We start from the raw sequence: 23854 nt of genomic DNA on the forward strand, positions 1-23854 counted from the left end.
AGGATTAAATTTGCAGGACCCCCAGTTGGTGTCTGCTGATGACTGAGTCAACTGCTTGATGGTGGAGAAAAAACATCAGAAAACCCAGTGCTTCTCAAACAAAGAAACAAACAAACCAACAAACAACAAGAAAACCCAATGCTTTTCTTGGCTAAAAAAAACCCGTAAGACTGAATTTTTCTATAGGCTTTCTCCTACTGCTCATGGGTCAGTTACTTTATAGTCCCAGAACCCCAGAAAAATAGGAATGTGGCTCAAACACCCTACTCCCCTGACCTGGGACCTTACTTGGACCTTACTCCAGGTCTCTTCAACTGGGAATGACTGCCTTGGGGGATGAGGTAAAAGAAAGCAGAACCTGGATGTTCTGTAAGATCTGAAGTGACCTGAGAAGGATTTGAACGTGCATAAAAAGCTTTCAATAAAAATTCTGCAGTAGGGTTTGTCTTACCACATTTCATTTGTTTTCTGTGCTTTCAAAGGAGTAAATAACTAAGGTCCAGAGAAATGGCCACTTCAGATTTTGTGAAGAACCCAAGAAATCTTTGTGCCACTGTGAAAAACAAACTCCTTTGGTTCATCCCTTAGAAACAACACATATTGTTTTCCTCCAAATTAAACTATCTGCTAAACTGTTTCCTTAAAATAAATTCAAGTTTTTCAAAGACTTGAGTTTTCCCCCAAGCCAAGAAAAATAACTGAAATTCAACATGCCTCCAGATTGAGAGAGACTTAAGAAATCTATAACTATGGTGGAAGTGATGGTATGTGGCTTCCCAGAACAGGTCATAAGAGGTGATACAGTGCTTGCCTACTTAATTTTTTTTTTTTTTTTTAACATTCTTGACTACTTTTTTTTTTTTTTTTAATTTTTTAATGTTTATTTATTTTTCTGAGACAGTGAGTGCACACACACGCCCGCTCGGGGGAGGGGCAGAAAGAGAGGGAGACAGAAGATCCAAGCAAGCTCTACACTGTCAGCACAGAGCCCGCTGTGGGGCTTGAACTCACGAACCATGAGATCATGACCTGAGACAAAGTTGTACGCCTAACCGACTGAGCCACCCAGGCACCCCAGTGCTTGCCTACTTCTAATCCAAACATTCACTTTGGGGCACGAGCGCAGCTGGAAGGACCTCGTGGAGAAATGGTGTATGTGCTCCAGCTGAGATCCCCAGCTGAGGGTCCGGCCAACAGCCAGCATCAACCACCAGTTAGGCTGGTGAGGGAGCCTTCAGCCTTCAAGTCTTCCCTGCAAAGGCCCAGACCTTATGGAATAGAGACAAGCCATCCCTACAGTAGCCTTCCTCAATTCCCCATCCACAGAAACCCTGAGCTTAATAAAACTTCTGTTGCATTATAATATACCACTAAATTGGGGATAGTATGGCATGCAGTGGCAGTAGGCCTCACAAAGAGTTCTTTCTGGCATAACAGAGACACACAGCCGGTAGAAGCAAAGGTTCAAACCCTGGCTCTGCCATTTGGGAGACCTGGGGAAAGTAGTTTCATCTACCCAGTCTCTCTTTCCACATCTATGAAATTGGGATAGCAACATTCCTAAGTAACGGTTAAGTAAGCTGATACAAATCAAGTGCTTAGCACACTGTCTGGTCCATGCAGAATGTCTAAAAAATGTTAACGGTTATTATTACTCGTAATATTTTTTATATCAAAGACTAGACTTTATTTAATGACTGACCACACTGAGTGGCAACCCCTGTCATTCCAAAATGTGATTCGCGCTGCTTAAAACTTTTCTGGATTTTTAAAATTTTTCTTAGTTTTTGTGCTATGTTAGAACAAAATATAGGCTCATTAACATATAAGCACACAATATTTTTGACCCAGCTGATGTACATCCCTAAAATCAGAGTCCTTACTTTATAAGCACACATTTTTACTTCGAATCATGTATCTTACAAGGGTATTTCAAAGACATCAACATCAGTTTCAGAGTATAAAGACACAAAAGCTGTAATCACAAGAAAAAGATTCATAAATCTGACTACATTAAATATTAGAATTTCTATTTGTCAGAAACATAACTGAGAGAGTAGAAAGACAAACCATAGTTTAGCAGATACGTGCAATATACATAATAGACAAGGAACTTGTATTCAGAACAGACTGTTGCAAATCAGTAAGAAAAAGGCAGACAACCAATAAGGGAATGGGCAATAGTACACAAACAGGCAAAAAAGATACTCAACCTCATAAATCATCAGGAAAATGCAAATCAGAACCACAACAACATACCTCTACACACCTACCAGAACGATCAAAATTAAAGACTGACAATATGAAGTGTTGGTCAGACTATGAGCTGGTATAGTCACTGTAAACTGGTATAACCATTTTGGATAATTGTTGAGATCTACCAAAGCTGAATATATACGCGGGCCCTATTACCCAGATATTTCACTCCTAGGTATAAACCCAATGAAAATGGACTCAATTTCATATACGCACCAAAAACACGTAAAAGAATGTTCAAAAGGCATTATTCACAATAGCGGGAAGATCGGGCAGTAACCCCAATACCTATCACTAGTAGAGTGAATGAATAAATTGCCAGTCTCACAATGGAATACTATATGGCAATGAAAAGGACGGTGTTAGTTCTACATTACATTACACACAATGATGATGAGCCTGATATAAAAGAATATGCACCGGGGCGCCAGGCTGGCTCAGTTGGAAGAACATGTGAACATGTGACTCAGTCTCAGGGTTGTGAGTTCCAGCCCTGTGCTGGGTATACAGCTTACTTAAATGAATAAACTTTAAAAAAAAAAAAAAAAAAAAAAAGACTATGTACTGCATGATATCATTTCTGTTAAGTCAAAAAAAAGGCAAAATCATGATGTTAGAAGTCAAGATGGTTGGAGGGGCAGAGGAGAAAGGGAGCTGGTGCCTGGGGGCCCCGAGAAGAGTGCTGCAGAGGGGCTGGCAATGGCTTATTTCATGGTCTGAGTAGTTAAGAGGAGGAGTGAATGTGACTCATTGGCCAAGCTGCACACTTACAATTTATGCAATTTTCAGGACATATACCACCTTAAATTATAAAGTATTAAAAATTTTAAAGAGAGAGAAAGGCTTAAGAGAGTTTTCAATCAAATGCAACATTTGGACCTTGTTTAGCTTCTGATATGAACAAACTAACTCTAAAAGTATATTAAAAATGTTTTTTAGGGGCGCCTGGGTGGCTCAGTCGGTTAAGCGGCCGACTTCGGCTCAGGTCATGATCCTGCGGTCCGTGAGTTCGAGCCCCGCGTCGTGCTCTGTGCTGACGGCTCAGAGCCTGGAGCCTGTTTCGGATTCTGTGTCTCCCTCTCTCTGACCCTCCCCCGTTCATGCTCTCTCTCTCTCTCTGTCTCAAAAATTAAAAAAAAAAAAAAAAACAAACGTTAAAAAAAAATTAAAAAAAAATGTTTTTTAATGTTTTTATTTATTTTTGAAAGAGAAAGAGAGACAGAGCACGAGCAAGGGAGGGGCAGAAAGAGGGAGACACAGAATCCAAAGCAGGCTCCAGGCTCTGAGCTGTCAGTGCAGAGCCCAATGTGGGGCTTGAAACCATGAACACGAGACATGATCTGAAGCAAAGTTGGACACCTAACGCACTGAGCCACCCAGGTGCCCCTAAAAGTACATTTTTGAAACATTTAGGGAAACACTGGGTATTTCTGGCCTAGGTATTAAAACAGGACTCTTAAAAAATTCAACATACTTATGTGGGTAGCTTTTCTACTTAAAGAAGAAAAAGTATAGTAACACCATTATACATTTTTTTTTTCAAAGTACAAAAAACTTAGAGAACCAGAGCTATTTCCTAGATAAGGCAAACTGAGGTATACAGATAACTATCAGTGACCATTTCCTGAGCACCTAATACATGCCAGGTCATATACCAAGTGCTTTATGCCAAAGCCCACTTCCTTCTTTGTCGTGTTGCGGCACCTACCCCTCACTGTGCCATGGTGGAGTTTCAGAACAGAAGTACCAACACAACTGTGTTTCTAAGGGAAAATGGTTCAATGTCATATAGTTAGAAGGAAACTCGGTAACTTGAGGAAAATATTTTGTCATCCCATCTTCCATCTCCAGCCAGTCACAAAAGTGATACCGGGGGATGTAAACCAGGGGGAATTCTAGAACTGCAATATTAACACTAAACTGAGGATGATCTAATGTTTGAAAATCCTGAAAGGAACCTTCTAGTAACTGTGGGGCCAATGTCCTAAACATCAGGTATAACTATAATGGGTATGTGCTTTAGAACGTTCCTTACTAAAGCACTGAAAAACAAAGTTTGCTGATTTGGTAAGACTGAGGCGGGATGATGCCTTTTTCATCTTTCCCTGTCCTCACACAAGAACGGAAAATAGCTCTCCTTCTGTAATGAGGACAGAGTTTCTGAGATGCCTGTACACCTGCATGAGCAGCAGGGGAAAACCAGCCCCTTTGATGCACCAGGAAATATGCTGGGTGCTTAATACACATAACCTCATCCAATCCTCACAGAGCTTCATGAGCTAGGCAGTACTCTCCCGTTTTGTATGGGAAAGGAGGCTTAGCTTGGAATAACCTCCACAAGGTCACCCAGTTGGGCAAAGGAGGTCCGTGGCCCAGGCCTGAGACTATAAAGCAGAAGTGCTACACAGGACACTAGGTTGCCTTCAAGGCAGGCAACACGGCACGGGGACCTCAGCTGTGACAATACTTCTACCTGGGGATAGCATCCCTTTTGTAAAATAAATAAGCTATGTCTGTCTGTCCAGGAACAGGATTATGCTTTGTTTTCCAAAATGAGAGGTAAACAGCATTTTTAGGGGGTTGGTGGGGGGTGGTGTCAGACAATGAATCAGTGGGAGGGGACGAGGACAGAAGCCAGGCCAATGAGTATTAGATGGCCACCACTTACTGGGTGCTTAGTTTGTGCCAGTACATCACGTATGCTGTTTAGTTTAGTCCTCACATCTACCCTGTAAAGCAGGTGTCTTAATTATCCTCATTTTAGAAAAGACAAGACCAAGCATAGCAGGGTGAAATTGTTTGCTCAAGGTAACAAATGCCATAAGTCAGAGAGCTCAGATTCAATCCCGAGACTATCTGTCCCCAGAACCAGGGTTCTTACACATGAAAATGTACTGCCCAGATCACACAATATGTTCCGTGAAGGATCGGAATGGCAACATAAAAAGTAAAGGCATGAGCAAAGAACAGTTATAAATATTGCAGAAAATCTATTACAAAGCAGGCACATTCAAACACACACCACACCTGTTCTGCCTTTGCGCAAAGACTGCAAGTTGTGCAAGAAGGCACTCTAACTCTGAGGAGTTCACCATTGCTCCCGGTGAGTATGTTCCTTAACAAAAAGTAGGTAATCAGAAATGTGTAGGGTATGGATTCTGAGAAAATAAGCCCAAACTCTGACCAGTAAGTGTACCAGGCAGCAAAACTGAATGAAGCCTACGTGCAATAAGCCAGAAAAACTACTGTGATAACTTAGATCAAATTAGATCTCAAGAAGGCTATGCTTACTAGCTTAGCTTAAAACGAAGTTTATGACCAGGAACAGAAAATCCTAGAAGCATACTGGAATACAGTGTGTTAATTCACAGTGCTCTGTAGACTGCAAATCCTATGTGGATTTAAAGTATTTAAAAAAGGAGTCACAAGATTTGACAGTTGGAAAATAAGACTTATGAGAAAAAGCTGGTTGTATTTACAGGGAAGGGGGATGTATGACATTTCTTCTGAGACATAAACACTCAGCCAAACCCAGTGACAAAGTGTAGTGTGTATAAACTTGGAAAATAACACGCTGAGACTTCTCTGCTTTAAGAGGAAAAGGGTTCTCAGAGTGCACTGCCCACTGGCAGGAAGACTTTAGGACAATTACAACCAATCCTAGGAGTCTGTGAATACTTTAAGAACGTAAGAAAACACAAACCCCAGGACACCAAAAACCGTCAAGATAAATCTTTAAGCTATAAGACTAACCTAACTCAAGTAGATGTGAGACTTTCCTCTACAGACTTGGAATCAATCATTAACCTCTTTTATCCTAATTGTATTCTTGAGAGGTTACTTGTTTATTGTTTGTCTACAGGGTTCATGATAGAGGGACGATATCCCTTTTATCATGACTACAGTCTAAGAGCCTAGCACAGCTCCTGGAACACAATTATCTGCTCAATAAATTTTTCTCAATGAATTTGAATGAAGAGTCTATATCTAATTTTATTCTTGCCTGGATCACATGAATTGGCATGGTATGTCATTGAATTTAAAAATAAAGATACCCAAAATATAAAGGCAAAGCTTTCTCCTATCAGATGAACTAGCATCCCCTGTTTTCATAATGTTCTCCTAAATACTTTCTAGTGCAAATCATAAATGATACATGCAAATACCACCTATCACTCTCATATGTATTTTCTGGCACTGAGTTACTGTTAATAATGGTTAATGGCCTTCATTGTACTCTGGGAAAACTAGGGATCCTAGTTTTAAAAGTGTTTGAAATAAACACAGACACACTGAGGCAAGGCCAAACACCTTCCACAGAATTACGAGTCTTTGCAAATGGACATACTGTCTGAAGAAGAGTGATTATAAACAAGTCTGCTGCTTAGGAAATTAAGCACATGCTATATTATTAAAAGCCATATATATATAGAGAGATACACACTTAGAGCGTCAAACAATGGCATTTTCAGGCATAGTCCGTCAAGTCTTCATTTAGCTACTAATACTGTGACCCCCCCACACCTACTTGTGTCATACTCATACCATGGCTGGGGACACAAGTTAAAATGTGAAGCAGATTTTGATAAGCAGTTGAAACAGCTCATGCCCGTGGCCTAGCACGGTTAGTCATGGTGACTATGTCAGTTTTGAGTAGGAACCTGACATTCCATCATGGCTGCAAGCGCAACAGATTGCTCTGTGGCAGCTGGACACGCTTCCACAGAAACGTTTGTACCTTTACCGTACATAAACAACACGCAGTGCATTCTCAAGAGGCAAAGTTTACTTAAGAAATGATTTCTACTTTTCTATTCGATCACCTGACAAGGCCTGTATTTCCTGAAAATATGTGTTAGAATTGGCTTTTGTGAAAAATCACGTAACAAAATTCTATTAAATGACAGCTTAATTTTCAAACACAGAGTTGTTCATAGGGAATTTTAGTTTTAAGCATCTTTTCTGAAATATTGACTGCTTAACCCACCAAATTACTGAACTGAAGTCTAAGCACTGAAAGTCTGCTATGATAATTTATACCCAACTGAAACTGAAAACATATCTGACAGAAGTAGACATTTTCTTCCATTTTAACTAGACAAAATGCCTATTGTCCTAAGACCCAAGCTTAAAGTTCATGTTCCTTAACAAACACTCATGAAACCAGTAGTGAGTTTCTTTGCACACAATCTGTGTTCAAATAAGTGTTATGAATCTTTAACTATTTCTACTTGTTTCCTTTACTATAAGATATTCTAACACAAGCATTAAAGCTCTATGACCGTCACACTCACCTGTATGGCTTGTCAGAGTTATGGATTCGCCGGTGGTTTCTGACACCAACGTAGGTTGTACTTGTATAATCGCACACGTCACATCGATACTGTTTCTGTACTGAAGACTTACTCCCTAGATAAGGGATTGGAGAGCTTTAGTGACATACTTTGATTAGATAGAAATGACATCATCTCCACTGTAAATGAATATTTACAGCACATTGTACCAACATTTCCAACAAGGCCTTCTCTTTTAATAAAGTTAACAAGTTTGAACATGGTTTTCCAGTTTCTCCTGCAACTGGACTATCAGCAGATACAAAGCGAACGTCATCTCACCTGTAAATATAGATACATTGGCTTGGTTTCTGCATGACCTTGTACAAAATGCTACAATAAAATAAGCTGATGCCAGCTGCCCTGCTGACTGCAGCAGCTGAATTAACCAGAGATATACTGTTAATTTGAAAAGTGTTAGTCTAATTGATATTGGATAAACTGTCTTTTTTTCAACGTTTTTTTTTTTTTTTTTTTTTTTTTTTATTTTTGGGACAGAGAGAGACAGAGCACGAACGGGGGAGGGGCGGAGAGAGAGGGAGACACAGAATCGGAAACAGGCTCCAGGCTCCGAGCCATCAGCCCAGAGCCCGACACGGGGCTCGAACTCACGGACCGCGAGATCGTGACCTGGCTGAAGTCGGACGCTTAACCGACTGCGCCACCCAGGCGCCCCTGGATAAACTGTCTTAAGGAAACACTGATTTGCCAACAAGCTGTGATCTAACACTATAATACAATATTACACAGTATGGCTACATAGCATATATAACAAACTCAATATAAAAAGCCTAAAGCTTGGGGCACCTGGGTAGCTCAATTGGTTAAGCCACCAACTCTTGATTTCAGCTCAGGTCATGATCTCATGGTTTGTGGGATCGAGAACGGTGTTGGGCTCAGCATGGAGTTTGGAGCCTGCTTGGGATTCTCTCTCTCTCTCTCTCTCTCTCTCTCTCTGCCCCTGCCCTGCTTACACTCTCTCTCTCAAAATAAATAAATAAAAGCCTAAAGCTTTTTCACCCTATGGGTTTCCTTTGTTTATAAAAATGTCAGGTACCAGTGCAACAATGGAAGGAAAAACAACTGCAAATTATTAAGTGCTATATAATGTAGCATATGTCTAGCAAACTGACACATTACAAGGACAAATGTTATCACTAACATGAATGTGCAGCCCTCTGAAATTCAGAATATATGGATCCGATTGGAAATAGGCCATGTCACCACACTTACTCTGCACCAACAAGGCTGGGTAATTTAAATCAGGGTAAGCCTGAGACAACACAAGCTGAATGATTTATTTGATCATGTAAAACTGTTCCTGAAGATATTCAACACCTTCTTTACTCTTCTGTAAGCACAAAGTCTGTGGGCCATTCACAGGCCGATGGCTTTACATTCAGAAACAAAGCAAGCATGGAAACCTAAAGAATAAGGCAGAGCAGCAAGGAAGCTTAGGTAGAATATTAGTGCACAGTGCATAAACGTAAAATTGGTGGCAGAAGAGAATCCCACGCTGAAATTTTAACAAAGAAAATTCTTAAGTTAAATTTAAGCTTTCTAAAATTGAAATTCTCTTTCGCCTGTAACTACTTTTGTCAGGCAGAACAAAATGTCCTAATTTCCTGGTATACGTCTACAACATTAATATACACTCTAATCATAATTATAATGTAAGTATCGCTCTTAATTGCTAGGTTAAAAACTTGGACTTGATTATAAGTGGCATTGTTCCAAATACAGTTTTTTTTTTAAACCCTGAAAAAAATGAGGTGTGAAATATTGGATAATGGTTTTGTGTGAGAAATATTACAGATCAATGACAACTAATAAAAATGACAGATGGAAAAACTTAATATAGCACAGAACGAGAGCCTGTGCTACTTCCAGCAACTGTTTCCAATGGAAAGAATACACGATTGAAAGTTCAACGATTTGGGCTTCGTCCTTGCTCTTCTACCTAGTACCAGGATGATCGTGGGCAAAGCATTTCACCTCCTGAAGACTCGGTTTTCTCATCTACAGGATGGAAATTCTAGAATCTCCCAGCATGGTTTATTGAGTAAGCTTTAGGAGGACTCTATTCTTCCTTCACTGCAGTCTGTACGTCACATGCAGGTCTGTGTCAGGCCTCTGACCTGTCCCTTGCTGTAGACTCCCTGAAGACAGGGATCTGTGCGTTTTGTTTACATTGCATCCCCCGGGGTTCATGAATCGTATGTTTGCAATAAGGAATGATTTCATTAATGATGTTTGCGACGGAACATCATATGAGAATGCTTTGCCCGTGGCTCTAACACAGCACGTGTGCTCTCCACGGACACAGCCGTCATACGGTTCTGTCTTCCTCCAGGGCTGGGTTTCTTACAGGCAGTGAGGCCTTCACCGTACTCCCTGCACCTAGCTTGGTATCCAGCTCGGAATGGGTGCACCATGCCTTCTGGCAGAACAATGTCTGAAGTATGTTACACTGGGTCTCTGAGTCAAAAACTGTCCCAAGTTATCTGTGCCATCATAATGGGCAGTGGCTGGGGACCACTGAGGCACACTTCCCCCAACTTGTCCAGCAAGTTTACTACAAGGCTAAAAAATCTAGAGTAAAACACGAATTATTCTGACCTTCTTTGTGAGCTAAACACTTGTTTTTTGGCTCAACAACCAGATTTCAAAAGTGCTAATACGGAATTCATCAAGTATCGGTGTAAGTGTGCAGGCGGTTATCAGTCACCTGAATTGTTGGACCACTAGGACAGAGAAAAGCAAATGGAGTGAAGTGAGAGAAAAACAGACATGGCAGCAATTTAAAATCCATACATTCAACCACGAGAAACAGCAGGACGCACCAAGAAAAGATGCCGTAAAATGGAATATGGTGGACAGGTGCTGTCGCGGTAAAGCTCAAACTGGTTACTTTACTTTTGAGCTGACATTTTAATCTTTTTTATTAAAGTTGTGAGTTCTAATTTGTTAACCCATTTGGACAGTTTTATAAATTACTGCTTTTGAAGACGGTGCCAGAAAAGACATATTCCGCCGCTACTGTTAACCGCACGCAGGTGGTGCCACTGAGTAGTATTTACTTTATTCCTTCATTAGGGATTTATGGTCCAATGACATCAAATGTTTTAATGTCTCCTTTAAGGGGATATGGAAACATAATGAATTAAAATAAAAGGAGGCATTTAGGGCTGTTTTGTAAAAAGGAAACAAAACGGTTTTAGCTCAGCCATCTCTTACAGAAACAGATGCTATGTCATAAACTCCTTTTGTTTTGGATAGTTTTACAGGGATGACATCTGTCTGACAAGGGAATTTTGGTGCTACAGTGGTGTCAAAATCAGTTCTTTCAGAAACATTCTTGAATCAGTTATGCTTTCTGGGGTATAATTTAATGAACCATTATGGTAAAACATTTTACTCTGCAGTCGTTTCTAACTTTAATTCTTAGGAAATCTAAAAAGGAAAGTCACCCCAATATGTTTTATTTCCCATAAACACTATGTACCGCACTTGAGACATTTAAAGTATATCAATTTGAGAGAGCTGATGCAAGGAAGCACAGCTTATTACACTTTATCCCTCATTTTCCGGATGTGGCATCCGCTTTTTCATGGAACTCTAATTAAATCTTTTGATTCTAATATTCCTATTAGCAGAAACTCAGCCGACTGGTACCTAACTAGTACACAAAAAGATCTTCTGTTTTTTTGGCTTTTTTTTTTTTTCTTAAATAATGCAGATGAAATCTGGCAGTCATACTTGGATAAGAATAAGATCACAGCAGGAAGCCTCACTTACAGTTTGAGGTGGGGGCCCTGCCATCTGCAAAAGCTGCTATATTCTCAGTGGGTCAACGGTGCTGAGAGAGGGGAGGGCTTGCTTTCCACACTGCAGCTTCCCTGGCTTGCTGGGGTGTCACCCAAGGGTTTGTGATGTACTTGGCTCTTACAGGGCAGCATAAATTTCAACGTGTTATCGACCTACACAGTCGACTACTTACTAATATAGCATTTCATTTAGTGCTCAGAATTACCTCAGGAACACAGGTAAGATTCATTCACATCCACAGTATGAAAATAGAGAACATATGCGGCTTTAGTCCTGAAAATAACCCACGTGACAACTAAGGGCTTTTTAAAAAACCTAATACGCTAGTCAAAAAAATGCAGATACCTTCTTGAACACCTTTTCCATCAGCTGTATCACTGGAAATTCTTGACTCATTAGAAGCTGCTACTGACAAGGTATCTGGAAGGCTGTGTTGCTCTCTCTCATGGTTCCTCAGTTGACTCTAAAAAATTGAGAAATAGTCCCACGTAACTTTCAATAAATATACTTGCACTGTTACTAAGAGACTGCTGAAGCAGTTAATTGCTTTCATGGCCTGGTACCTAGAACACATTACCAATATTTTAAAACCAAATGTGCTAAAAGATTATCTGATTTATTTGACAGTTTACGGAAAGAAATACACTGGAGAAATCACAATCTCATCAAAAAGGCAGTTCTTTTTGCATTCTCCAAAAGCAAGCCCCCGCTATCTTCAGAGGGGTTTCTGCACGGCACGTGCGTGCTTACGGAACCACTGGCAGGCCCGGAGGAGGGAAGAGCAGAGTGTTTGGAATAACCCGATGCTTTCACAAAAATAAATCCAACCAGTAACTGCTGGACTCCTGCTAATTCTTGCCTTTCAACACCAGCTAACGTGTTGATGAATATCTTCTTCCTTCACCACCACCCCCACAAATCAAGAGTGCAGGAACAAAAGAAACTTCTGGAACTTGCTTTTACAGCCCATTTGGATGTGCTGCTTGTCTAGCAGCCTGAGGCCACTTCAGAACACTATGAGGGCAATCCAAGGAGGCAGTATATCTCAGACTCAAAGTCTGAGAGAAGTCTACATCCCAGTTAGCCTTTTAGGATACTTTTTTTTTTTTTTTTTGCCCTCCAGACAGTCAACTGGCAACATTGGAGAAGAAAAGTTCTAAACTAATGATTAAATGAATCCTGTTTCCTTTAGGAAGACAGCCATTTCATGCTGGTTGTTGGTTTTAAGGTAGTACATAGGATGAAAATCACGGTCAAAATCCTTACAGTCCCTTAAACTGCCCATTAAACACACGTGGCTCTATTTCCACTTTACTGTCTGTCATGAAGTCCAACATAGTCTACTTTCCCTCTTGCGAGGACACAGATTACTGTTGGCTGGTTGTGTGGCTGAAGCGAGCAACCTGCATTTTGGGGACATGGAAGATGGAGTTTGTTTGCATCGATGTAGGATTACATCTGGGTAAATCAACTGTTAAGTCCTTCCCCTGTACATTCTCTTGAAATTACCCTGCAATTTAAAATCAACACGTTTAAAAAAAGATATACACGCTAAAACACTAAAAGCAATAAACACAGACACTGTTAAGGAGGAAGCAGACAGGAAAACAATCCTACACCAATCCTGATGACCTAGATCTCAGTCCCAATTTTAATACTAACTAGTTGGGATCCCCTGGGCAAATTGCCAAACTTTCCTAGGCCTCACCTCAGATTCCTTATCTATAAAATGAGACGGCTGGACTCTCTGCCAAGTTCCCTCCTTGCTCTAAAAAGCCTAAGGTTCTCCGAATGATTTCATGAACCGATGCTTACCTTATAATGAAACGATTCTTCACACTGCTTGCACTGGTATATTCTTGTTTTGCAGTGGTTGATCATGTGGTTCTCCAAATCTTTGCTGTCGCCAGCTATGTGCTCACAGATAGGACACTGATAGGGCTGTCTCTGTCGATGGACCCTCAAGTGCTGCTTGATGTAGCCCTTGTTACCACTTGCGTAGTGACACAGGCGGCAGCGGTAGGGTCGATCGGCATTAGGGATGTATTCCACCACGTTGCTTCCCGATAGACCTGCGTCACTGTTGGGTTGGCACTGGGCGTTGTCCTGCAGCTCCTTCAAAATGTCATCGTCGGAAGCATTTTGGTCTGTCCTTTCCCTCAACTTTTCGATTACAGTCAGTAAGGACATGCTGATACCCGTCTTCACTTGCCCATCTGACAACTCCTGCCTACCCTCTGGGAGTGCTACCAACGTAGAGTTGCTTTGGTCAAAACCAGTTAATCCATCTGAAGAGTTTTTAAGTGGTGACATCATTTTAGAATAAGCCGCCAACGTACTGTCCACTTGCCTTTGTCCGGTATCTGGATCTAGAAGGTTTATATTCCCGTAGTGCCCAAGGTTGGCCCTTGTCAGTTCTGCAGCTCTTATGGGCATTGTGACGAGGGCTTCTGCAGCTAACGAGTGTAGTCGGAGAGACTCAGAATTTGTCCTTCTTCGGCCTGGTGGGGCATTCTCATCAGTAGCCAGTCCTTTGGCTATTAACTCACTGTCTTTCTTCTCTGGATTGCTCCAGCCTATGATCAGCCCCCCAATATCAACAGTACATTTATCAGCATGATAAACTTCATCTCTTCCTTCACCCCCAATGTGGGATTCTGTCGGGCTCAGGTTTTTTCCCTCTTCGATTTCAGCATTCATGAGGAAATGTTTCTGTGAAAGAGTTTCTTCAGCACTCGGCAAACGTTCTACTATCACGTTAACGTGACCTTTTTTATTTGGACTACTACTAATGATTTTCTGTGCGGATGAAAGCAGACTATCAGCGATCAGGTTCTCCTCCACATCGGATATCACCTCTAGCATCTCTTCCTCACTGGGGTCAAGGGTAACTGACTGAGTCAGATGAACTCCACCTTCTGCACTCTGTCCTAAAGGAGACGAAGAGGATAACGGTTCTGAGCTGCAAATCTGTACTTGTACTGAAGGCCCATTGTGGATACTCAGTTCGTTGTCTCCAATAGCAATGACGACTGCATCCACCCCACCGGGTTCAGCAGCCACTGAAGAATCCAGCAGGCCTAGGGGCTCATTTTCATTTTCAAAGATCGGATAGGAGCAGTCAACCTCCCCAGCATGTTTCCAAGCATGTGTTTTCAACATTCTCTGCTGGCCACAGGTGTAACTACAAAACAAGCATCGGTACATGCCATATTGTTCATACGCATACCATTTCCTCTTACCCATTTCTGCCGTGGGTGCGTTTTGGGCAGCGTGCGTTTGCGCACTGTCCACACTCACTTGGACATCAGAAATGCTTTCACTGTTTCTTTCTGTGGGCCTCTGACACAAAGAGTTGGAGGGGCTTACACACTGCTGGGCTTTGGATTGAGTGTGACTGTTGGCATCATTTTCGTGGTCATTTACCACGTGAGCTTCAAGTTCCTCTTGGCTTTTAGATGTAATGTGGCACTCTGAGCACATTAATATCACTTCATTTTGTTGACCATGCTGCTTGATATGATCTTTTAACACAGAAAACGATGATGACAGAAACTTGCAAAGGCTACACTGGTAAGACATAGTCTTCCCATCGTTCTGGGCAAGAGAGCCAGGGGTAAAATGTATCTGAGACATCTCTGCCCTTCTGATCCCAGCAGGGGACTGGGTTACTTTAGCTGGAATCTCACAAAGTTCTTGGGTTTCAAGAGAGTGCGTTGCAGCACTTGAACGTGAGCGTTTTTTCCCGATCAAAAGACATTTTTGTGACTTTTCATGTTCTACTATCTTGCTTAACTTCTGGATAACATGGATCAATGGATCTGTTTTAACTTTTCTTTGTTCATCAATTTCCAGTGATGAACTGATGACAGTTTCAGCAGTCAATATAGCTTCCTGTTCCCCAATATCTGGCACCAACATGGCAACACTGCTGCTTTCTTCCATATCTAGAAAGGATAATATACAACAGAAAGAAATATTGGGTTAGAGGTATTATAAGAATGCAATTATAGAAAACCTGAGCTACTCTTAGAGTTTAAGCTAATCTCAGTTATTTTCTAACCTGGGAGCTCCATTATCAGCATACCCGTATCCCCAGCAGAGACTTAAACTGCTTGGAACTTCTCTAGAGAATGTCATCCCCTATCAAGACTGAGGATGATCTTTCCATCTATTTCTTTCTTTGGAAATGACTTTAACGATATGCATATCCTTTTTTCTTCACTTTCTTTCCCCCAGACATCTAGCTGGACCCAATTAGCATGCCCTCTCTTTTGCGCAATGCCAAAAAAACACAAAAAACAAAAAAACAGGACTGCTGTTCCTTGATTGAAGGGACACAAGCATTCCCAGGGTATGTGGAACCACCTCAAGTTACCACAAAACCAACAAACAAAACTAACGCATGACTGACACAATTCTTGGGAGACAACTACTTATATCAAAAATAATTATAGTCTTATTATTAAAATCATAAATTTGTTTTTTTCACTCCATATCTTTGGAGTTATGAAAAGATAGTCTGGTAACCTCTTGTAAATGGCAGAGTGAATTTTGAGAAGTATGATGCAAACGAAACTACATAAAAGCAATGATCCAGTTCCTTCTTTTACTTCCTTCGATTGATTTCCCTGAAGATAAACCACAAACAACGCTGTGGTTTTTTCCTAGAGGTCATATTAGTGGTCAACTATTACTCATGCACGAATATATGTAATTTCATTTTCCTGAAAGGGAAAGGGGCATCAGAGAAGGAAAAAGACCTGACATTCTAGTTGTGTTTCAGGTCTAAATATTCAGAGTCCTTAAAAGGGGTTCTCTGTAAGTTCCAGCAATGCATTACAGCCAAGGAAGTCACAAAACAAAAAATACTCACAATATCTTTCTCCCTAAATCTTGAATCCTCTATTTCCTGGCAGTACTTTCATTTCAAACATTTCCTTTGGCTCAAAGTGAGATTAATTTGTTGACTTGGATCACATTTTTCAGTTTAGGCTTTTTTCCAGCAACAAGTTTTGTTTTTCCACATTTTAGGTGCATTCTGGAGTCTTACTCACAACATTCAATAAATGCCAGCAAAATTTTTAGTGGCACCAGCTATAGACCAAAGACCATACTATTCTTAAACCTCAATCACAGGCTCTGAATTCTTATTTTAGGAGGTGAATCATGGCTTCCCTCCCCCCAGGTGGCTGAATCAACATGGAAGGGCCCTTGAGCCCCTGCCAAGATCACACCGAACTCCTGCTGGACCTACCAGCACTCTGACCAGCTGCAGTGCCAGCCCTCCCGCATCTACTCTTGGCAGCAGTTAGAGCTTTTCCTCTTATTTTCTGCTCTTTCTGGCACACAAACTTTCTATATCTAGGGCCACATCAGGCAAAAATGCAAACATTTTACTCTCGGCTTTAGTACTGCTTCTTCCCTCCTTCTTGATACTCTGTCCAATGGGATCAGCTTTCGTTTCTTTTCCATGTCCAACTGCGCTCGTGGCAGGGAATGCACCCAACAGCCATTACAACGATGACCACTACCCCAGCTCCCACAGACCTAGAAATCTGGGTGACTGCGGCCCTTTAGCCACTCTCTTCTCTAAACAACCTGAGGTCATTACCTCTCAAAAGACTATGTAGTTCCTCTCCATCTTTCTCAAGCAGAAAAAACAGTATTTTTAAATCTCTACACTCAATCTTAAATCACTAAAGAGGGACCAGTGTGGGAACAACTTGTTTCTTTAGGAAAATCCTTTGTGACGTCTTAAGTCACCTTATTGCCTGAGAATTCCACAATTTTTCGGCCAAGGGGAGCTGTGGCTGTTTCTGTGACTAATGATTTCACTTTAGGACCATTCACTTAAGGCTTTATTTCTTTCAGTTCAATTGTTAAATGGGAATTAGTTAAATCATTGTTAATAACAGAAATCCTTGAACATTCAATTTCTTGCCCAAGATTTGGTGGTCTACTGTAGATCTAAGGTCTCCTCCTCCATGAAATATGACATCCATATAGGCTGATTGACAGTCCGCAGGTTAATGAGTGAATATTTGCTCAACAGACTTTGTGTACCCACAGGGTTACAAAGGTGACTCACGTGGTCCCTCTTTTACCTAATGACAGAATAGGAAAGAGAGCAGTGCAACTGCTCCCTGTGGATATTTCAGTGCGCACCTTAAAAAGAGTGTGGAATGAAGAGGAGGAGGAGTTCAAGTTATCTCAAGAAAAAAAACTAATACAAAAGAAACTGACAAAACATTCAGATTTGAAAAGCTGTGTCTGCTCAGGCATTAAGAGCTAATGGAAATTTGCAGCAGATGCTCCAATTTTCCCTGAACATTTATGTAAGTATCTCATTTTAGAGGCTGCATACATTTGGGGATAAGTACAGAAATGGCAGCTATAAAACAGATATGACAACATAAAATACATCAAGAAACACCTGAAAAACCAGTTTGGGTCCACATGGCAGAATCGATATATGAGTTAAATCTCATTAAAACAAAAGTCTCTCTTAGAAAGGGTTAGATGAACAGTTCATAATAAAGTATACACAGGGAGGAAGGCCTGTGACCTTAAGGCCAACTCTTTAAATTTTCACAAAAATTTCTCTTAGGCCACCAATGTGCATATATATGGGATCCTATGTCAAGTGAAGTAAAATTTATTTGGAAAAAAAAAAAGACAGAGAGATGAAAATAAGGGTACAAACACAATCCCAGTGGCTCAATAATGACAACACAGATTATGATCATTGGCATACTATCGAGGGCCTTCACGTGATCAATACAAGTACATGGTCAGGGTGGGTGGAGAGGGTAGGAATAAAGCAAGAATAGCAAATTTTGTAATTAAAGTTTAGTAATAAGTATCTAGGAGTTCCTTACACTATTCTTTCTACTTGTGTAAATATTTACAACTTTTCATACTAAAAAGTTACAGAAAAAATGGTTATGTGTCAGGGTGCCTGGGCGGCTCAGCCGGTTAACTGTCTGACTTTGGTTCAGGATGTGATCTCACAGCTCATGAGTTCAAGTCCTGAGTCGGGCTCTGTGCTGACAGCTCAGAGCCTGGAGTCTGCTTCGGATTCTGTGTCTCGCTCTCTCTCTGCCCTTCCCCTGCTTGTGCTCTGTCTCTCTCTCAAAAATAGATAAACATTTTTTAAAAAAAACAGTATGGAAAAAAATTTAAAATCACAGTACTAATGGTTTAAAACAGAGTTGAATGGATAGGACAAACATGTTTAGAAGTTAAAAAGAAGTAACAGCTTTTATATACTGTAACAACAGTACACAAAGTAAAACAGTCAGAAGGCAACAGTCAATGACCAAATCCTAACAAACCGAAAAGCTAGTTTTGGTCTAGGAAAGTAAGCAAAAGGTTTTTGAAGAGGTAAGACGTATACTGTATTCTAAAAGACGGCCGCGCCAGATGTCAACCATTTGTCCCTCTGGGCTCACTGCCTACTTTCCTCCACTCTGCTCTCTGCCCCAGGAGGTATATTACATTAGTAGGCTCCTATGCCCTCTGGTTTCTGATTGCGTTATGCCAATGGGGAGCCATGAGAGGAGATCAGAAGGAGGCAGCATAGTGAAATCAGGATATTCATTCCCCTAATTCCCTCCCTCTAGGTCAGCTTGGACTGGCCATGTTTCTCAATGGAAGACCATTCTCTTCAGGCAGGGGGCTCTACAAAACTCTCCTGGTTCTGATACCTCTCTTCCTTCTGATGCTGCTACCTCCAGATAACTGCATTATCCTTGTGATGTGTCTATACAAGTCCAACGCCTTTATTACGAGTATTTTTGTAAATACGTCCTCCTTGAATTATCTTAATTAGAATGCATCGTTTTCTCTTTTGGAATTCTGTCAACACAAGGGTAAGACTGACAAGGAAAAGAGCCACAACATTATCACGTTTCCAAAAGTGAGAATAAACCTTCCATCTAGCAGTTAGTGAAAAGATCAACATGGCTGAACAAGAAGGTTTACAGAAAGAGTAAAGCCTAGAGGCATTACCAAAGTAGGAAGCTTCTTATTTGGAATCTTTAGACATAACCACATTACACAAAATATATCAAACTATTACAAATAAATAAATATAAGTTGTATCCCAAACCAGAAAAGTTCTAGCATCTTTCCCACTGAGTCTTAAATCTTTCCTAGACAACAGGACAGGTTTCTCTGGCCACCTGAAAGTAGATCCTTCCTATGGAATCTTTCAGAAGCTGAAATGATGTAAAGTGAAAAAGCAATTACCATTTATATAAAAAAAAAACCCCAAAATGACCTCTCTTAGGCTTTTCTGATATTTTAGAACACATCTTGCTAATGAGCGCACACGATAAAATGAGATAAAGCACAGATGCTCACAGACACAGTTCAAAGCTCTGGCGCCTTGGTGCAGAGATTCCGAGTACAGTTCCTGGGCAGGAAAGGAGCTTGGTGGGGCCACGCTTGCTGCTTGGGTTACGTGCTGCCTCTATTAATGGCTCGCTGCAAAACAAACATTGGAAACTATTTTTGCCTTTGGTGTAAGACTGAAATCTTTAGATTTCTTTCAGTTAGAGAAATCAGGTTCTAATGTATGTCTTTCATAAAAGCAAAGTGGCAGGGGCTACCTGGGTGGCTCAGTTGGTTGAGCGTCTGACTCTTGATTTTGGTTCAGGTCATGATCCCAGGGTTGTGAGATTGGGTCCTGTGTCAGGCTCCATGTTCAGCATGGATTCTCTCTCTCTTCCCCACTTCCCCTCTCGTGCTCTCTCTCCCCCACCGCCCCAAAAAAGCACAAAGTGGCAGAAGGCAAACTGTAAAAAGTGGGGGAGACCTGTATTCCAAAGGCAAAAGCTTATAATTAATGTCTTTCCCAAGAAAAGAACCAAATTATTTCAGTTGTCTTTATTTCCTGATAATTACTACTAGGTTTCTTTGTATATCTAATTAGTTCCTTTCAGTTATAGAGTATGGTTATCATAAGTAAAATCAAGTTGAACAATTCATGTGAGCCTGAGTAGGGCTGGAGAAAGGCTGTAATTTTCTGTGCATGTGCAAAGGCAGTTCAGTGTTATAAAAAACCTTTTCTTTCAGACTAAAAATTTGTTCTTTCCCAACTAGGCAAAGATATGAACTGTTATGTCCCTGAACTGTAAACTGCCTACAAAAAATCACCTTGAGATTGCTTACACATTATTTATAGATTTATCTTATTAATGTCAGCTATGATTCATTTGAATTAAAATCTCCTTAGCTTAATGTGATTAACTGCCACTAAGAAAAATATAGTGTAAATATCGCAAGAACATGAATTTTATAATCTAAAATTTCTTAGCTGGCATCTAGCCTGGGAGAATATTCTAATTTGGCAGCTAATTTGGCAGACCACGAAGACATAAGGTCTAACTAACATTAACCAATATTAAGATTTAACATTTATTGAGCACCTATAATGTGCCAAGCACAGTGCTGGAGACTACACAAGTAAGTAAGAAGGAATCCTTGTCCTTGGAGTGCTCACCATCCAGAGGGCAGTGCCTATGTAGACTTTGTGTATTATTCATGAATTTCTGGTAATACTAGCCTCTTTTTTGCAGGTAAGGAACCTGAGGATCACAGATGTAAAGCAATAACTGGTTTAAGAACTGGAATCCAGGACTATCTGATTCTAAATCCCCTTTCTTAATACACCAATTTCTTTCTTATATCTCAATGAGGACAAATACATAAAATCAATACTGAAAAGAATTGGCCCCTTACAGCCCGGCTATATCGAACGTATTAGCCTGTTTGATCTTCATAACTCTGGAACAGGCCAGGTGGGTGTTACACAATTTTACAAATAAGGAAACACTCAGTGTGGTTTCAGTGACTTACCCAAGGTTACATGGCTGTTAAGAGGCAGAGCCAATGTCTTTCAAATCAATTCCTGAAATTAACACAGTCCCTTGGACCAATCTTCAGAATTCAGCTGTGGCCAAGAATGAAAGTACATAGTATCAAACATTTCTCTTTCTTGGTGAAACAAAGTAATGATTTCTTTTGGCAGTGAAAAATTCCCCAATATTCTATGTCAAAAAGACATTCAGAGGAATGTTCATGCAACCCAATCATGTGTTGCAATTTTACATAATTTATCTAGCAAGCAGACGTTACCACTTTGTACAAGTTAGAAAAAAAAAAATTGCTCTGGAAACTTCTCTCAATAATTGTGTTTTGTTTTAGCTCAGAATTTAATTGACTAAAAATATTACTGTTTACTGATAACACTTTCTAATGAATAAGGAACAATAAATTGCATATCGCCATTTTAATCTTAACCCAAAATGCCATCTAAAGGATGATTTTGCAAGCACAGTGGGCATGAAAAGATAGGACACAGTAGCTTGACCTATATATCTTCCAACGCAGTTTCCTGCTCTGGTCTTACATTTCTTTGCAGTTTCCTATACTAGCTAGGATGAATCTAAAAGATCAAATAAAGCCTATTCCTTTCACCTAGAACGCAGCTATCTTATCGATTACGGTTAAGTAAACAGTTCGTTGCCAGGGCAGAAAGCACGTCTTCGGTCCTCCCTTCGAGTTAATTTCAAACGAGTTGGTAAGGTAAAGGAATGAAGGGCCAGGCTCTCTCTCTTTTAATCAATAACGCAATCCAAACACTGAGTCAAAGCGGAGTACTGAAGAAAGTACAAGCTCAAGCAGGTGATAAATCCAGTAATTGCCTGATAAAAGAGATGCAGACTGATAGTAAATTACAGCCCACCACAGTAACTAAAAAGATCGCCTACGGGTTGGGATGACGGCCTCCGCCTAATTAATCATCCAAGCCTTCCACACAAACCATTCCCTCCGGATGCCCGTAGGTCTGAAGAGTGGGAGATTTTCCCACTGATCTCAGTGATCGAGAGACCAGTTCATCGAAAAGGTTCGTAATAGGGTCAGAAGGCTAGGATTTTCTGTACTAGCTTTTCCTACATCAAGAATTGGTTAAAGGGCTGGGGCGATCGGGGGTTGAGAAAAGTAACCAACAGATGCGGTGAGGACACCGTCGTGAGCTTCACCGCGGCTGGCCTAAGCGGTTTCACAACCGCAGAGGAGAAGGAAGCAACGCCTCGGCAGGCCCGCTTGCAGACCAGGCTGGTGACAGTATGCGGAGAGCGGCAGGTTCCCCCCACCCCCCGCGGCAGGGCAAGCCAGGGGTCTCCGCAGGCCTCGCCGTGGGCTGCGTGGGCTGCGCAGAGCACTGGAAAGGGACGCGGAACTTGGGGCAAGTGGCGAGCCCCGGGCGGTGTCGGCCCGCTGAAGAGGAAGCAGGCGCCGGTAGAGGCCTGAGGGGAGGACGCACATGGCCGGCGGCGGCGCTACCTGCGGGCGGAGGGGCGGCCCCGGGGCGCTGTACCTGCGGTCGGGCGGCGGCTGCTGCTTCCGCGAGCCTCCTTTGGCCGGCTAGGAGCCCGGCCGTGCCCTCGCCCTCGTCCTCTCCCACCTCTCTCCCGGCTCTTTTCCCTCTTTTCCCCCGCTTTTCCCCTCCTCATCCGGAGCTCCAAAATGGCGGCGCTGGGAACGGATCACGTGAGCCGCGGGCAGGTCAGGTGACCCGAGTGGCGGGCGGCGGGGCGGGGCGATGCTCAGGCCCCGCCCATGGGCATCCCGGGGCTCTCGGGCTGGGCGGGCGCGAAGGTACCCCAGCGGCCCGGGCTATCCCAGTCTTGGGCGGGTACGGGTCTGGGTAGACGACCTCCCAAGGCCTCTGCGTTGCCCTCTCAATGGTCACCTGGGCCTAGAAGTCAGTGTCTCTCCCCACGTCGCCCAAATCTTCTGTGGGCTAGCTTCTTCACCCCATCCCCTCCCTAACTGGCTTTTCACCTAGACCACTGGCATTCTTTCAGCCTTATGCTCAGGAATATGTTACTGTGCTTGTTGGGCATGTTTTTTGTGGTGTTCTTGGCTAAAATGTAGAGGTCCCAGCTAGGTTTGTGACTGGACTTCAGGTGTGACTGGTGAGGGGCAGGGCTAGCCTTGGGTCATCTGTTTACTTGAAAGCGAGAAGATTTTCAGGGAAAGAACGCATCCTAGGGGTTGTGGCCTGACACAAGCTCAGTCTTTCTGAGGGCACATCGTGTTGGTCATTTGGCTCTTGTGTTTATGGGTGGCATACACACCAGGGTTATAAGCAGCCTTGTTTGAGTTCCACTGTGAACAGAGTAAAATACAAAGGGAGGGAAGCATTTCGTCCAGCTTCACAGAGAACACTGGACTGTTTGGAACATTAAGAACTACACAGCAGGGAGTTTGGGTCTGGACTCACTAGGTGGGCCAGGAGCAGTAGGAAGGGAGCAAGCCCAATGGAGATAGCCCTTCATTGTTCATTGATATAGCCCTTGGGGACTTCCAGGTACATTTAGAGGCTTTTGCAGCAGGCTGGGCTTTCACTTATCAAGTGGGAG

General features: G+C 41.9%; 1 protein-coding gene across 4 annotated transcripts in view; it reads right to left on the bottom strand.

The window, feature by feature from the left end:
• The window catches only part of ZNF507 (zinc finger protein 507), a 47224-nt gene extending 24269 nt beyond the window's left edge, over positions 1 to 22955 (bottom strand). The window contains exons 1-6 of one of the 4 annotated variants that reach the window (XM_042918258.1): positions 22807 to 22892; positions 21282 to 21375; positions 19785 to 19907; positions 13233 to 15364; positions 11763 to 11880; positions 7551 to 7665 (exon numbers count right to left, since the gene is read on the bottom strand). In XM_042918258.1, coding sequence (XP_042774192.1) covers positions 7551 to 7665; positions 11763 to 11880; positions 13233 to 15362 — 2363 coding nt within the window. In that variant the 5' untranslated portion in view covers positions 15363 to 15364; positions 19785 to 19907; positions 21282 to 21375; positions 22807 to 22892. Of the gene's footprint in view, positions 1 to 7550; positions 7666 to 11762; positions 11881 to 13232; positions 15365 to 19784; positions 19908 to 20032; positions 20051 to 21281; positions 21376 to 22806 lie in introns of those variants that run through there. The other 3 variants (XM_042918259.1, XM_042918260.1, XM_042918256.1) reach the window with 3 other exon arrangements.
• Positions 22956 to 23854: the final 899 nt, after the last annotated feature.

Source organism: Panthera leo, chromosome E2, assembly GCF_018350215.1.
Source record: "Panthera leo isolate Ple1 chromosome E2, P.leo_Ple1_pat1.1, whole genome shotgun sequence".
In the NCBI taxonomy this organism is placed as follows: domain Eukaryota; kingdom Metazoa; phylum Chordata; class Mammalia; order Carnivora; family Felidae; genus Panthera; species Panthera leo.